The sequence below is a fragment of the Dendrobates tinctorius genome, unplaced genomic scaffold, assembly GCF_039654945.1.
Source record: "Dendrobates tinctorius isolate UK_male_01 unplaced genomic scaffold, ASM3965494v1 ptg000084l, whole genome shotgun sequence".
Lineage (NCBI taxonomy): Eukaryota > Metazoa > Chordata > Amphibia > Anura > Dendrobatidae > Dendrobates > Dendrobates tinctorius.
Genome location: NW_027361752.1, coordinates 42,742,314 through 42,758,186, shown reverse-complemented (window position 1 = coordinate 42,758,186; position 15,873 = coordinate 42,742,314). Strand labels below are relative to the sequence as shown.

Sequence of the window (15,873 nt, the reverse complement as noted above, 5' to 3'; positions counted from 1 at the left end):
GGAGAAGGGGACCGGGAAATGGAGGAAATATACTCTCGCTGGTCGCCTCCACACGACCAGGAGGGCGGCTTCTTCGATGGTATGAAGATTCGGCGTAAAACCCCGCGGACTATCACACCAGTCAGCTCACCACAGGGGCGTACCCCTTCACCTCGGGGAATACCAAGCAGCTCCGTGGGGCACCATTCCTCCCACCTGCCTGGGTGCGCCCGCATGCATGAACCAGTCCTGTTCCCCAGCAGCAACTCTAGGGGGTTTTAGTACCATAGCCGCAGGAATATGGAGGAAAATATATACACTCACTGGTCGCCTCCACACGACCAGGAGGGGCGGCATCGAAGATTTGGCATGAGCCCCGCGGACTATTCACCAATCTGCTCACTACAGGGACGTACACCTTCACCTTGGGGAATACCAGGCAGCTCCGTGGGGCACCATTCCTCCCACCTGCCTGGGTGCGTCCCCTGTAAGAGCAAGTCCCGCTCCCCAGCAGCGACTATACACATAGTCTGCTCACCACAGGGATGTACCCCTTCACCTCGGGGAATACCAGGCAGCTCCGTGGGGCACCATTCCTCCCACCTGCCTGGGTACCTCCCCGTGCATGAGCAAGTCCTGCTCCCCAGCAGCGACTCTAGGGGCTTTTGCCAGACCGCAGCCGCCATTTTTGTTTCTCTGGTTATCTGAGCAGAGGCCCCAGACCGTGATAACTGCTGCTGCAGCGGCTCTAACACACCATGCTGCTCCCCACTGCACCTCAGTGAGGCCCGGCAGCAATTACCACAGGTCTCCACATGGCCAAAGCTCACCAGAGAAAAAAAAAAGTAAGGGCAGGTGATAATGTCATGGTCACGTGTGTCAGGACGCAGATGATCTTGCAAGGCGAACCCATAACACACGTGACCCTGGATACACCTCCTGTGGGGCAAATTTAAATAATAAAGCGTGCAGGTGGATACGCCGCCTCCACCTGGCGGATTTAGGTATTACACGCCATGCATACATATATCTGGAAACACCGCCTCCAGTAAGGCGCATTTAAATAATAAAGGGGGGAACCTGGGTAACTTTAACAATGGTGGGCCCTGCGATAGGGAATGGGGACATGGAGACCTCCTAAGCTCCCCTGAGCCAGTGTCCCTGCACTCCTTACATTCCCTAAACAGGCTCCGCACCTGTCGCCGCACGCGTACCTTAACGCCCTTGCTCACCCTGACCCTAAACCCTCACTAGGGAATGGGTCGGTGCGGAGACTAATCCCACCACTGCACTAATAACACACATGTGGAAAGAGACAATACAGGGGAAACACCACTTAGCTTTGCTCTGTTGCGTGCGCTCCTAGCAACAGAGCCCTCCACCTGAGTGCATCTTCTCCTCCACCTGGATCCATCACCATAACAGGATCCTTCACCTTAGTGCAGCCTTGGAGCAGAGTCCAACACCAGTTGCAGCTGCTTAGTACCAGAGTCCCAAGGAAGTGTTCAGTTTCTGCCACGAAGTCAAGCATGCTTAAGTCCAGCTCAGCAACCAAGTCCCACATGGTGAGTGCCACTCTCCATAGTAGCCACTCCACCAGCCCATGCAGACACTTCCCGCTGACACCATCACTGCGACTCCACCACGCCATGCCAGCCCTTCGTCCAGACACCATAGCTGACACTCTTCCCCCCTGGCTAAGCTGCGCAGGACTCCACACCAGCTCCATCCTTCCTCCAGACTCTCCAACTCAAAGTGAACAATCTCACAATATCACAGGCAGTGAGTGAACACCCTGAGCACACCTTTATAGGGTGTCACACCTGATCCATAATTAAGTGAACATTAACCTAAACCTAAGGTGCGATACCATTCCCCACCACCGGGCAACTTAGAATGAACGACACAACGTGATAATTCTAATGGCCACAGGGGGCAATCACGACACACTTTGGAACCAAAGGAAAAAAAGTTCACTTAATGCATTTAATACCGCCAGATCCAACACTGGATCATGACACTCATCAGACAAAAGAATCTTATTTCTCAAAGTCTGGGAGTCCTTCATGTGTTTTTTAGCAAACTCTATGCGGGATTTCAGATGTCTTGCACTGAGGAGAGGCTTCCATCGGGCCACTCTGCTATAAAGGCCCGACTGGTGGAGGGCTGCAGTGATAGTTGACTTTGTGGAACTTTCTCCCATCTCCCTACTGCATCTGTGGAGCTCAGCCACAGTGATCTTGGGGTTCTTCTTTACCTCTGTCACCAAGGCTCTTCTCGCACGATTGCTCTGTTTGGCTGGACGTCCAGGTCTAGAAAGACTTCTGGGTGGTTCCAAACTTCTTCCATTTAAGGATTATGGAGGCCACTGTGCTCTTAGGAACCTTGAGTTCTGCAGAAATTCTTTTGTAACCTTGGCCAGATCTGTGCCTGTGCCACAATTCTGTCTCTGAGCTCCTTGGCCAGTTCCTTTGACCTCATGATTCTCATTTGGTCTGACATGCACTGTGAGCTGTGAGGTCTTATATAGACAGGTGTGCTCCTTTACAAATCAAGTCCTATCAGTTTAATTAAACACAGCTGGACTCCAATGAAGGAGTAGAACCATCTCAAGGAGGATCACAAGGAAATGGACAGCATGTGACTTGAATATGAGTGTCTAAGCAAAGGGTCTGAATACTTATGACCATGTCATATTTCAGCTTTTCTTTTTTAATAAACTTGCAAAAATTTCTACATTTCTGTTTTTTTTCCGTCAAGATGGGGTGCAGAGTGTTCATTAATGAGAAAAAAATGAACTTTTTGGAATTTACTAAATGGCTGCAATGAAACAAAGAGTGAATAGTTTCCATACCCACTGGAGATGAGATGTTTTTATTACCTATTATTGCATTTTATTGCAATATAGCGGCTGCCAGAAAACTGTAGTTCTTGTGTTTCAATTTTTTTCTCATTAAGTCAAACCGATTGGATTGATTTAATTATATTTTCATAACTCAGACCTTTATGAATGCAACGATGCTAAATACGTGTATTTTTTAAATTTGTTTTATTTTTAATGAGGCAAAATGGGGGTGATCTTTGTATTCTTTCAAAACTTTTTTTTTTATATTTCACTTTATTGTTTAGTCCCCTTAGGGAACTTGAAGTTAGGATTGTCTCATCACTTGTGCTATACATAGCAGTACATCAGCATTGAATGTTTAGATAAAATCATGATCTCCTATGAATGTCAGCTAAATGCTTTCTTTCAGAGGAGTACCTGACATGGCTCTGTTTGATGATTTGCTCTGCTGTCCTTTTGCATGGTCGGTTCCCCTGTCTGCTGTCTTCCCAGTCCAAATGCCGATGTTCCAATTGTCTTTGTTCCCTCTTCTTGATTTGCTCCTCTCAAGGTGTTTTCCATTTTCCCATTTTGGTTTGCCCTGTCACTTTCTGGGTTGGGTTTTATTTGTTCACGCTTTACTGCACTTTCTTGCTGGCTATATTTCCTGGTGGACTTGGGTTTAGGATTTCCAGACCTTCTGCTAAAAGGGTTTATCTTGCATAATAAACTCCAATTGAATTCCTGCAGTGAGTCTGTTTGTTTTCCTTCTCAGTTCCTATTCTTTTCACCTCTTTAGGTTTCTGGGCAGTTATAGTTCCGTTTACTTTTGGCTCTCCTTAGCTTTCCCTCTCTATCCTTTATGAATGTGTTTTCATTTTCTCTCCCTGGGTTTTTTTTATTTTCGTGTACACTTTCTTCTCATCTTGTTTGCAGTGTGTTGTGGTCTTCCCTCTGGTTCTTCAGGAGGTACGAGAAACCCCTCAATGGCCTTTTAGGGAGCCAGGTCCAATGTGATGTTTTTGAGTTGTGCAGCTAGGACCTTTTTAATCTGTACACGTCTTTTACCCCTTTTTGAGCAAAACAATGTTAATTAAGTGCCTTATGTTATTTACATGTGTGGTTCTTACTGAAATTTTTCTATGCGTTATGTTTTTTTTATGGCCTCTACCCAGTATACTGAGATGTGATGCATCCGCTCCATATACTACTTATTTTTGACTGTCTTGGGACCTGCAAACAGCTGCCGATCAGTGGGGGTACCAGATGTCAGACAAAAACATTATGTAGAAAAAAAAAATTGCATCTATTCTTTTGCATACATTTGGCTGAGAAACGCTCCAAGCAAAAACCCCTAAATGTGTCTTAGACCCTTATTTATGCACACAGCACATGCTGTTGGTTTGACACCATTTTAGTAAGTGATGAGAGTCTGCACAAGATTCTGCTGAGAGAATAGGCTAGGAGTGATGGTGTCAGGCAGCAGCTTCAAAAGATCATCATTTTTATCTTTGCTATGATATGCACCTGTCAGGACTCTGGATTCTCTGCTCATCTGTGGTGCTTTATTGCCCTTTTTAAAGATGGCGTTTGCTGCATCGCTTCTGCTGATGTGATCCGCTTTCGCTGTCTTTATAACCCTGGTTTGCCTTTCAGTCCATGCTTGTGTATTCTGCTTGAATCCCTGGCTCTGTGCTGCAAGAGACTGCTCCTCTCCAATAGATTCGGTTCAGCCCTTCCAGCAAACCTCTCCAGTTCTCGGTAGCAAGCTGTGTGTGAGTTCCTCCGCATCTGCATCTGTCTCCACCTGCCTGCTTAGGACACGTAAGCTTGGCCTACTTCAGCTAACCTACTGGTGTGCAGTGGCAGTATTGGTGACTGTTCTGGACTTCCTAAGAGACTCACAGCCCTGCACTGTTTTCGGGACTCTTATTCAGAGACTGCCAGCCCTGTTCTGAACTGTGTCTTCCGAACGGCTGTCCCTAGTGTGTGCCTCGCCCAAGAGACTTTGCCTGCAGCAGTGCTGCATATGAACTACTTCACTATCTCCCTGCTTGCTGTTTTCTTGAACTGTTGCCCACTTACTGCACCTGTATTTATTTGTGTAAATACAGACTTGTTACCGTACTTCTGTTCAGTTTACTCATTGTTTCAAGCCAAGAGGTTGCTGAGTGTTATTGTATGTTTCTACGGTCAGTAAAAGCTGCGGATTGGACGCTGCGTACAGCCGCAGGGTCCAACCTGCAGCAGCCAAGTGTTACAGCATAGTGGATGGGATTTTATGAAATCCCGTCTCTACTGTGCGTGCAGGGCCGCCACCGGCTTCCCTGCGGAGACACACATGCGGCGCGTCTTTCTAGACCGCAGTATGTCTATTTGACACTGTCCTATGTATAGGACGCGTTGATTTCGCATGGTTCAATGAACACATGCGGAATCACCGCACATACAAAAGCCGGCAGCACTTTGGACGGAGCTGCATCCAAAGCAATGCCAATATTGACCGTGGAAACATACCCTTAATTGTTACAGGTCCGTGCTCTGTGTTTGTCTGTGGTCTATAAACTTTTTTTTTATTTAGACCAGTTGAATATCTTCCAGCAATAATGCGCTTATGAGACTATATACAGTATGTCTATATGATGACCTCACATAAGAAAAGTAGATTGGGAAGGTTTAGCCTAGTATAATCCAGTCCTTTCAAGATCTGATCCCAGTATATCTCCATAAACATCTGTCAACATATATTAATGCCTCCCCACCTCTATAGTTACTCTACTGGAAGGGGAAAGTTTATTTTAGCATTTTTTTGCACTTATGGTTTATATAGATACTACTGTCATAGACAATTCCAAAATAATAGTCAAAGTTTAAAAAAATAAATAAATAAATAAACTCATGGGACATAACAATTTTTGTAGGTCAGATACACCAATAGCTAATATCTATCTTGTTCTCTATATATCGTTTAAAGGAATCGTATCAGAAGGGAATTTTAGAAACATTTCAGTGATGAGCAAATTTGCCAAAATTCCAACTCTTCAGTTTGTTGGAAATTGGCCAGGAAATTAAATTTGCATCAAATTTAATCAATGTGAATCAAATGTACATTATTACCAGATCCAAGACGATAATAAATGTGAAGAATATAAATAAACATACAGTGGGTACGGAAAGTATTCAGACCCCTTTAAATTTTTCACTTTTTGTTTCATTGCAGCCATTTGGTAAATTCAAAAAAGTTCTTTTTTTTTACTCAATAATATACACTCTGCACCCCATCTTGACGGAAAAAAAACAGAAATGTAGAAATGTTTGCAAATTTATTTAAAAATAAAAACTGAAATATCACATGGTCATAAGTATTCAGACCCTTTGCTCAGTCACTCATATTTAAGTCACATGCTGTCCATTTCCTTGTGATCCTCCTTGAGATGGTTCTACTCCTTCATTGGAGTTCAGCTGTGTTTAATTAAACTGATAGGACTTGATTTGTAAAGGCGCACACCTGTCTATATAAGAACTCACAGTGCATGTCAGACCAAATGAGAATCATGAGGTCAAAGGAACTGACCAAGGAGCTCAGAGACAGATTTGTGGCAAGACACAGATCTGTCCAAGGTTACAAAACAATTTCTGCTGTACTCCTAGGTTACTAAGAGCACAGTCACCTCCATAATCCTTAAATGGAAGAAGTTTGGGACAACCAGAAGTCTTCCTAGACCTGGCCATCCAGCCAAACTGAGTAATCGCTAGATAGGAGCCTTGGTGAGAGACGCAGTAGGAAGATAAGAGAAAGTTCCACAAAGTCAACTATAACTGCAGTCCTCCATCAGTCAGGCCTTTATGGCAGAGTGGCACGATAGAAGCCTCTCCTCAGTGCAAGACATATGAAATCCTGCATAGAGTTTGCTGAAAAACACATGAATGACTCCCAGACTTTGAAAAATAAGATTCTTTTGTCTGATGAGACGAAGATAGGCCTTTTTGGTGATAATTCTAAGCGGTATGTGTGGAGAAAACCAGGCATTGCTCATCACCTGCCCAATACAATCCTAACAGTGAAACATGGTGGTGGCAGCGTCATGCTATGGGGGTGATTTTCAGCTGCAGGGACAGGACGACTGGTTGCTTTTGAAGGAAAGACAGACAAAGGACAGAGATATCCTGGATGAAAACCTCTTCCAGAGTGCTCTGGACCTCAGACTTGGCTGAAGGTTCACCTTCCAACAAGACAATGACCCTAAGCACACAGCTAAAATAATGAAGGAGTGGCTTCGGAACAACTCTGTGACCATTTTTGACTGGCCCAGCCAGAGCCCTGACCTAAATCCGATTGAGCATTGCTGGAGGGACCTGAAAATGGCTGTCCACCAACGTTCAAAATTAGGAAATGGTTGCACTCAATTGCATTAAGGCATATCAATGTGAAATACAAGAAGTGTGAATAGCGTATTGGCTTTTGAAATTTAGGATAAACACATGAGATACTTAGCACAAAATTTGGCCAAAAAATGTGAGCCCATTCACCAACGTCAAGGTGATCTCATTGAATGGGTCCCTGACCTGACTGCCTAATGTGAACACTTACCTATGGCTAATAACTTGGTAAAGCCAGTATTTATAGGAAGGTTGGAACCAAATGTGATTGGATGGAATTAAATTCACAGCATGGTGAAGGACGGAGTGCTCAGTCAGAAAGCTAGCATAAAAATTACAGAAAACTGACGGCACATCTAGAACTAGTCTGAACTAGTTCAGACTAGTTCTCGATGTGCCGTCAGTTTTCTGTAATTTGTCCACCAACGTTCACCATCCAACCTGACGGAACTGGAGAGGATCTGCAAGGAAGAATGGCAGAGGATCCCCAAATCCAGGGGTGAAAAACTTGTTGCATCATTCCCAAGAAGACTCATGGCTGTACTAGCTCAAAAGGTGCTTCTACTCAATACTGATCAAAGGGGCTGAAGGCTGTGTGCACACGCTGCGGATTTTGGTGCGGTTTTTCATCACCGAAAACCGCACGTATCGCTGGAAAACACAAGTGCGGTTTTTGGTGCGTTTTTTGCATTTTTGGTGCGGTTTTTGGTGCGGTTTTCATGTGGTTTTTGAGTGCGGTTTTTGGTGCAGTTTTGACTGCGCTTTGCAAAGCAGACAACATACATAAAGTTATGGCAACTTGAATGAGGAAAAAAAAAGGAAGGTGATGTCATTTCCTTGGCCAACCCCCACCATTCTCCATTTTGCTAGCCAAAAGCAAGTATCAGCACAAACATCCAGCATTCAAGTGCCCAGTATAGTGCCCTGATGGCCGAGAACCAGATCACACAGCGGTGCCTGCTCTGCAGGCCATGTCGAATCCTTTTGATGTGGTTTATGCTGCAAAACATTAATCGCCACAGAGAGGAGGTAAGGCTGGTTTCACCTTACGTTTTATTGTGCAGCACATCATGCGCTATAGGTCGCATCTGCAATGCTTCCCTATCGTTACCATGGCGGCAGGTATAGTGCTTGCATGCGTTAATCATCAGTTGCATTGTATTGGCGTATTACGGCCGTAGTACGCTGACAATCGCAGCATGCTGTCATTGGCACGGAGCGTAGAATACGGATGAGAAATATACGCCTGGTGCGAGGGACCCCATAGAGAATCATTTGTCCTTGTCTAATGCGTGTTTTAAGCGCCTCTCACCCGTCCGTATTCCTCGCCAGGGTGGCTTAAGGTTTTTTACAAAATTGCTTCCGAACCACTCCTATGGTAGTGGCTAAATATTCAGCATCTCAATTTTTTTCATAATGGTGGCAAGAATTCTGCCATAGGAGTGGAAACCATCCTTTTAATTTACTGCTTTATGTGCGGATGGTACCCATGGTCTGGAGTAGTGGTTACTGTGTTCCAGACCAGGATAAATTAATCTGGTAACCAATATATATTAAAAAAAAACCACAGTGATATACTCATCCTCCGTCGGACTATGTCGTCCTTTGAGCCGCTCACCACGCTCACGGCATCTTCCGTTCAGTTGCCGTTTTGTCTAGTGGGGGACATTATGTTTATTTTTTTGGGAACATGCTGTCTTTAGGACAGATGCAGAATAGGCAGCGGTGCGAGTTTCTTTAAGTTGTGCTGAAGTTTGGCCAGCTAATATGCTATGTGTGCACATTGCCTCTTTGTTTTTTCTTAACATTTATTTGTATTTTAGTTGCAGGAGCGACAAAGGAGGAAGAGGAACAGACGGATGTGGGTGCACCCGCTTGTAGCTGAGCGACAGGAGAAGGGGCATTTTTATGTCCTTTACCAAGATTTGAGGCGGTAAGTTCAAAATATCTTTAATCCGTCTCTTCAAATATTATCATTATGAATTTAAAATGTTTGTCATGATATCATTTCAGCTATCCGGACAAATTCATCTTGTTTTGTCGGCTGTCCATCCTGGCATTCGACCGATTGTTACATATATTGGCACCACATCTGACCTTTGCGGACACCATAATGAGGAAGGCGATCACTGCTGAGGAAAGGCTGCTCATCACCTTGCGGTAAGTATATATTTTTTGGTTTGTATGTGATTGAGGCTCTTTCACACGTCACTTACACATAGATGGACATTGATATCTTTTTAACATTTTTTCATGTAGTCTCTTAAATGGGAATATGTTAAACATGTTTAATTACATGTTTTGCTAACGTTTCTAATATTGTTTTTCTTTTTCTTTGCAGATTTTTGGCCACAGGAGAGAGCTATACATCCCTACACCTCCAATTTAGAGTTGGTAAATCCACCATCTCGCAAATTGTGAGGTGCACATGTAACGTGATCTGGCAGAAATTGCAGCCCATGGTGATGCCTTCCCCAACCGAGGAGACTTGGCTGCAGGTCGCAGCAGGCTTTCAGTCTGTGGCCAATTTCCCAAACTGCATAGGTGCAGTTGATGGTAAACATGTGAGGGTTCAGCAGCCACCACGATCAGGATCACGCTTCTTTAATTATAAGAAGTATTTCTCAGTGGTCCTGATGGCGGTGGCTGATGCACATTGCAAATTTGTTGCCATCGACGTTGGTGCCTATGGTAGTACTGGGGATTCTCGGGTGTTGCGAACTTCACAGATTGGTCAGCAAATTCTTCGAGATGGCGGAACGCTCCCAGCCCCAAGACCTTTGCCGGGTTCCACAGATCCAGTGCCCTTTGTGATGGTATCGGATGAGGCGTTTTCCTTAACGACAACCCTGCTGCGCCCATATCTACGAAGTGGACTGGATGACCGGCGGAAGATTTTTAATTATCGGCTGAGTCGTGCACGCAGATATGTGGAATGCACCTTTGGGATCATGACTAGTCAGTGGAGGATCTTTCATACTGCCATCCAGTTGGATACAGACACCGTTGATGCTGTGATTAAGGCCTGCTGTGTACTCCATAACTATGCTCGGGAGTACAGCTCAGAGGTAGATTTGGAGTACCAGCAGCCACAATATAATCAGCTGCGCAACGTGTGTCTGGGAAGACCATCCAACTCTGGTGTGCGTGTGAGAGAAACCTTTACTGACTATTTTATGAGTCCCGAAGGTGCCGTGCATTGGCAATACTCCTGTGCTGGTGTTGGGCAGCCTGACCAGCTCTGAAAGATGGAAGAACAGAGTGTCACAAAAGAAAGGACCACTCAAGTTGTAATGAAAAGCTTTTTCAAAATATTTAAAAAAAAATTAGGTTGTATTAATCAATAAAAACAATTTTGATTCTGTATTGATGGTGTGTGTTTCATTTATTTCACCTCATTTTCCTTCTTCAAAGCCTACACACAGTACATTGGCTGGAAATCCTACAGTTTCTGCTGCATCAACCACCTTTTTGACCCTCCCGCCCATAGTCCTTTGATTCTCGACACATGACAGGCAGAGATCACTGCATTTACATTAATCTGTCCCAAAAAAAAACAAACAAATTGTAAATACAATATTTTTTATTTAGAAAACAATATATAAATTCAAGGACATTGTTGGCATCGAAAAACCAGAAATACAGCCAAATATTATTAGATTTGAACAACTACAAACCTGACATTTTTAACCAACACAAATTTTTTGGGGGATTATTGTGTTGAAGCGGGCAAGGTGTTAGAAACAGACAACATGTCTAATTATTGTAACAAATATTTTGTGCACCATTGACAGTAACAATTACGGGAGATAATGGTACTCAGGGGTATACGGATAGTTGGCCTGGGAGCTGCCTGAGTCAGAAAAGTAATTGGTGTTATTTGTTGGCCTATACTCCGTTGGCCGCTGCTGTTGGGTGGGTGGTGTTGGTCGGAACAGGTTAAAAACGCCCATTAAAATATTAGTGTACGATGCTATGGGAGCAGGGTCCTGTAAAGCAGTGATTGACATCTGCACCATTGTCATTAATATAGACTGCCTCTCCGGTGTCAAGCTTCGAATTTTATTGGCAATTGTCATGCCAAAGAAATCGAACTCATCCTCGCTTGTGGTCTTTTTAATCAAATCTAGTGTATCCGAGGATGCCTTTAAGGTGGTGTCAATGTGTTTTTTTTTGTTTCTTTTCTTGCTCGGCTCTCCAGACACCGGAAAGGCAGTGGCTACACATGCTTTTGAGGAACCCGATGGTTCATCAGCTGCAGAAACAGATGTTCCTGCAGCTGATGAAGATGGGGCTACATCAGAAGGGGTGTTACTACATGGTGCCGAGATGTCACCTGCCTCACAAGACCCTGCTCCATCTTCTGATTCATTGACGTTTTGAATGATGTTCCCTTGAGTGCTGTTGAGAGAAAAAAGAAAAAAATGAGGATTAAAAATTACATATTTTATTCGGACCAACTGTTTGGCCAACTCCAAAAAAATTTCATGACAACTGCGGTGCCCCATTTTACATTGCATGATTATAACGCATGTTTGTATTTCACTCATTTGGAATCAGTGCGTGCTATATATACACAGTGCAAATTATCTTTGCTGTCAATCAGCGCCAACAAATGGCAGCGAAACATGCAGTATTGTTAGAAGCTGCGGCACATGTCAGAATTTATTGGAGCTTCACAAGCACTTTATAACGCATAGTGAAGATGTCCAATAGAGACCAAAAGTTCTTAGACATCTTTTCATTCAAAGACTTTTATGTATTTTCATTATAATGAAAATTGTAGAAGCAGTATGAAGGGCTAAAAAGTATACAATGACAAAGGTGAACGGATGGACTTGCAATGCTTGTTTAACACCGTGTAGCATGGAGGAGGAGGTGTGATGCTGTGGGGGTGCTTTGCTGGTGAAACTGTTGTGGATTTAGTCTAAATTTATGGCATTGTGAACCAGCATGGCTACCACGGAATCTTTAGGCGGCATGCTCTTACATCCGGTTTGCTGTTCGTTGGGCCATAATTTGTGTAGTCAACAGGACAATGACCAGAAACACACCTCCAGCCTGTGTAAGGGCTATTTGACCAAGAAGTACACTGATGGGGTGCTACGCTAGATGACCTGGCCTCCACAGTCACCAGACCTGAACCCAAACAAGATGGTGTGGGTTGAGGTGGGCCCGCAGAGTGAAGTCAAACAAGTGCTAAGCATCTGTGTAAACTCCTTCAAGACAGGTGGAAGACAATTTCCAAGGAGTAGCTGGAACCATCAGTGTGCTAAGCATTTCAGAAAATTAAAAAGATGTCAAATTTCTATATCCGAGAAGTAATGCAAATAAAGAAAACTGTTTGAATGCGGTATTTTTTTTTTGCGTAAACTTACCTTCGCAATGTCCGGCTGGTGATTAGAAATTGAAGCTCTTGGAAGTACGGAAATGTTCTGCTGGTTGGGGATGCGCCACTTTTTTGACAGCTGGCAATGAATTTGTTAAATCTGTCCCGAACCGAACGCCAACGTTGTTTGACATCACTGTCTACAAAAGAAAGACAACAACATTTTTACCACCTTTTTTGCTTTAATAACACGTGATAACAAAAATAATCCTGAAAAAGTTAGTTACCAATTTGTGACTGTGTGGCTTTTGGAAAGGAGTGCCAGTCAGGGTACAGATCACTTAAAATTTTGCTCCAGCAACGATCCCTGTTGCCACGGTCTTTGTACAGCCTGTCTGCTGGGTCCCAAAGGGCTGGGTAATCACGCACCTACACACAAATAGAAAATGGAATTAGGAACTATATCAGTTACACTAATAAAAATCTAAAAAACAAAAATTTACATATAAGCCCTAACAACTAATTTAGGTAGTGAGCACTGATATTGTATAGCTACTAAAAGTAGCCATACGTTAGCGGCTTCATATTTTTCGAATGTGAGTGAGGGGATAATACTCATTGCCTTTTCATAGGCTATTAATATCAACCCGCAGTTGTCTGCGTTTCCTTTCTGAGTGCAAACTTGTATGTAGATGCAACGTCCCCCCTATATTTTGGTGCCAGAAATGCAAAGCAGACAACTATGGGATGGTAAATGGAGGCTGGGTTGGGGTTCATAAACATGGCCTGTTTCGAGGCTCTGATTGGCCACAGTTGTATGCGTTTCTTTTCTGGCTGTAAAATTCCTGGGAGGCCTAAAATAATTTTGACGTGGGGTCCCCCTATATTTTTGGCTCAGAACGGCAAAGCAGACAGCTGCGGCCTAGGCCCCGTCACACTAAGCGACTTACCAGCGATCCCGACACCGATATCAAGGTGTCAGGATCGCTAGTAAGTCGTTATGTGATCGCTGGTGAGCTGTCACACAGGCAGCTTCACCAGCGATCAGCACAGCGATGCCGAGCGGACGGCATCGCTGGCCACCCGTTAAAAATTGTATTAAAATACAAAATCTTTTTATTCTCACCTTCCGATGTCCCGCGCAGTCTTCCGGCCTCTCTTGACGCTACGGTACCAGTGATCCTTTGCGAGAATGACCGCGAGAATGTCACGGTCTTGCGGCAACGACGTCTCGTGCTCATTCGTGCAAAGGATCACTGTGACCGGAGCGTGGAGAGAGGCCGGAAGACTGCGCGGGACATCGGAAGGTGAGAATAACAATATTTTTTCGGTAATTTTTTTTTTTTTTAAACCTGATCGCTGGTCTCCCACCTGTCACACGCAGCGATGCGTGCTCGCCAGTGGGAGACCATCGACCAAAGAAATGTCCAGAGATTTCCCAGAGCGATCAGCGATACCGGCAAGGGGGCCGCTCGCTGATCGCTCTCACACACAGCGATTTCGCTGGTGAGATCGCTGTTACGTCACAAAAGTTGTGACTCTGCAGCGATCTCGCTACCGAGATCGGGGCCTCTCAAGGCAGGGAACAGGGTATTTGTGCGTAGCTTATCTTGCTATGTAAAAAAATTACCAAAAACTAAACTAAATACGTGCTGTTCCCCCTATTTTTTTGGCCCACAAAGCCTATGCAGACAGCTGCAGGCTGATTACCAGGTGTGAAATATCTTGCCGCAGCTGTCTGCGTAGCCATTCAGGCTTTAAAAAAAAAGGGGGACCCCCCCAAAAAAAAAAGAAAGACTAAGCAGACAACTGCAAACTGATATTTCCAACCTGGGAAGGCGTTAATATCCATGTCCCCTTTCCCAGGCTATGAAGATCAGCCCACAGCTGTCTGCGTTGCCTTTCTGGCTCTAAAAAAAAGGGGGACCCCCCCAAAAAAATGACGTAGGGGTCCCCCATATTTTAGGGCCAGAAAGGCTACGCAGACAGCTGCGGGCTGATATTCATAGCCGAGGAAGGGGTCATGGATATTGCCCCCCCCTGGCTACAAATATCAGGCCGCAGCCGCCCCAGAAATGGCGCATCAATAAGATGCGCCAATTCTGGCACTTAGCCCCTCTCTTCCCACTCCCGCACCGCGTCGGCAGGATGTGGGGTAATAAAGGGGTTAATGTCACCTTTGATCGGTGACATTAAGCCCGGTTAATAATGGAGAGGCGTCAATTAGACGCCGATCCATTATTAATCCAATTATAAAGAATAGAAAAAAACACACAGACACATTAAATAATAATTTTTATTCAAATAAAAACCACTGTTTTTGACAAAATTTTATTGCACGCTCAATCCATTTGGGATGCCATCGATCACCTAGAGAAAAAAAAAATAACAAACCAACTAAGATACCTACCGTTCCGTCGCAGTCCATTTAAACGAGTGTCCCACGTCGATCAATCATGGAGAACAGTCACATCAGCAGATGTGACCATTCTCCATGTCACCAGAAACACACTGACAGGAGCTCTGCTCCTGCAGTGTGTAACTGCGCATGTGCCTACAGTTTACCAGAGTTCAGTGACTCCGGTAACCTCATTTACGGCACTGCTGCGTGGGAAAGGTCACACGCAGCAGAAGAGCCGTAAAGCGAGGTCCCGGAGCGGCCGAACAACGGGAAACTCGCCCGAATACTTCCGAGATCGCCGTGGGACCTTTGTTTTTTGTTTATTTTCGGCGGACATGTTTTTTTTTGGGGGGAAAGGATTTTTTTTTAACTTTATTCAAGAACGAGGGGAGCGAGGGCTTCTGGGAACAAGATGGCGGGGCCTGGATGGTGAGTATACAGTATATGTTTTGTGTTGTATGTCATGTCTGTTACATGTATGTTGTATGTAATGTCTGTTACATGTATGTTATGTGTTTTGTTATGTGTTTAGCACTGTACAATTGTGCTCTGTGGCCGCAGGGCCTACTCTCCCATCACATGGCCGGATGGGAGCAGCAGGCCCATGCGGCGATTGAGCACAATTGTCGCACTACCGTCGCATGGAGACGCACACAGACAGACACATACATACATACATACATACCAAGTCTATCAAACGCCCCACGTCCATCTCCATGCGACAGTAGCTGTCCATCTTCCCAGAAATCTTGTCACTGCACACTATACTCCGCCCACACACTACACTTCCTCCCGCCTGACATCATTTCCCCCCATTCTGCTGCGGTTTTTTGCACCCAATCCGCAGGAAAAACCGCAGATCTTTTTAGATCTGCGGTTTTTATGCGGATTTTACAAAGTCCATGAAGTCCTATGGGTGCGGAACCGCGGCAGAAACGCACAAAGAATTGACATGCTGCG

At 44.7% G+C, this 15,873-nt stretch overlaps 1 protein-coding gene across 1 annotated transcript; it reads left to right on the top strand.

Annotated features, from left to right (window-relative positions):
• The first annotated feature begins 8,044 nt into the window (after nt 1-8,044).
• On the top strand, nt 8,045-11,558 carry LOC141097504 (uncharacterized). Its single transcript, XM_073584728.1, has 5 exons — nt 8,045-8,212; nt 9,007-9,116; nt 9,197-9,343; nt 9,525-9,861; nt 11,385-11,558. The coding sequence occupies exons 1-5, from the start codon at nt 8,111-8,113 to the stop codon at nt 11,556-11,558; spliced, it is 870 nt and encodes a 289-aa protein (XP_073440829.1). The 5' UTR covers nt 8,045-8,110.
• Nucleotides 11,559-15,873: the final 4,315 nt, after the last annotated feature.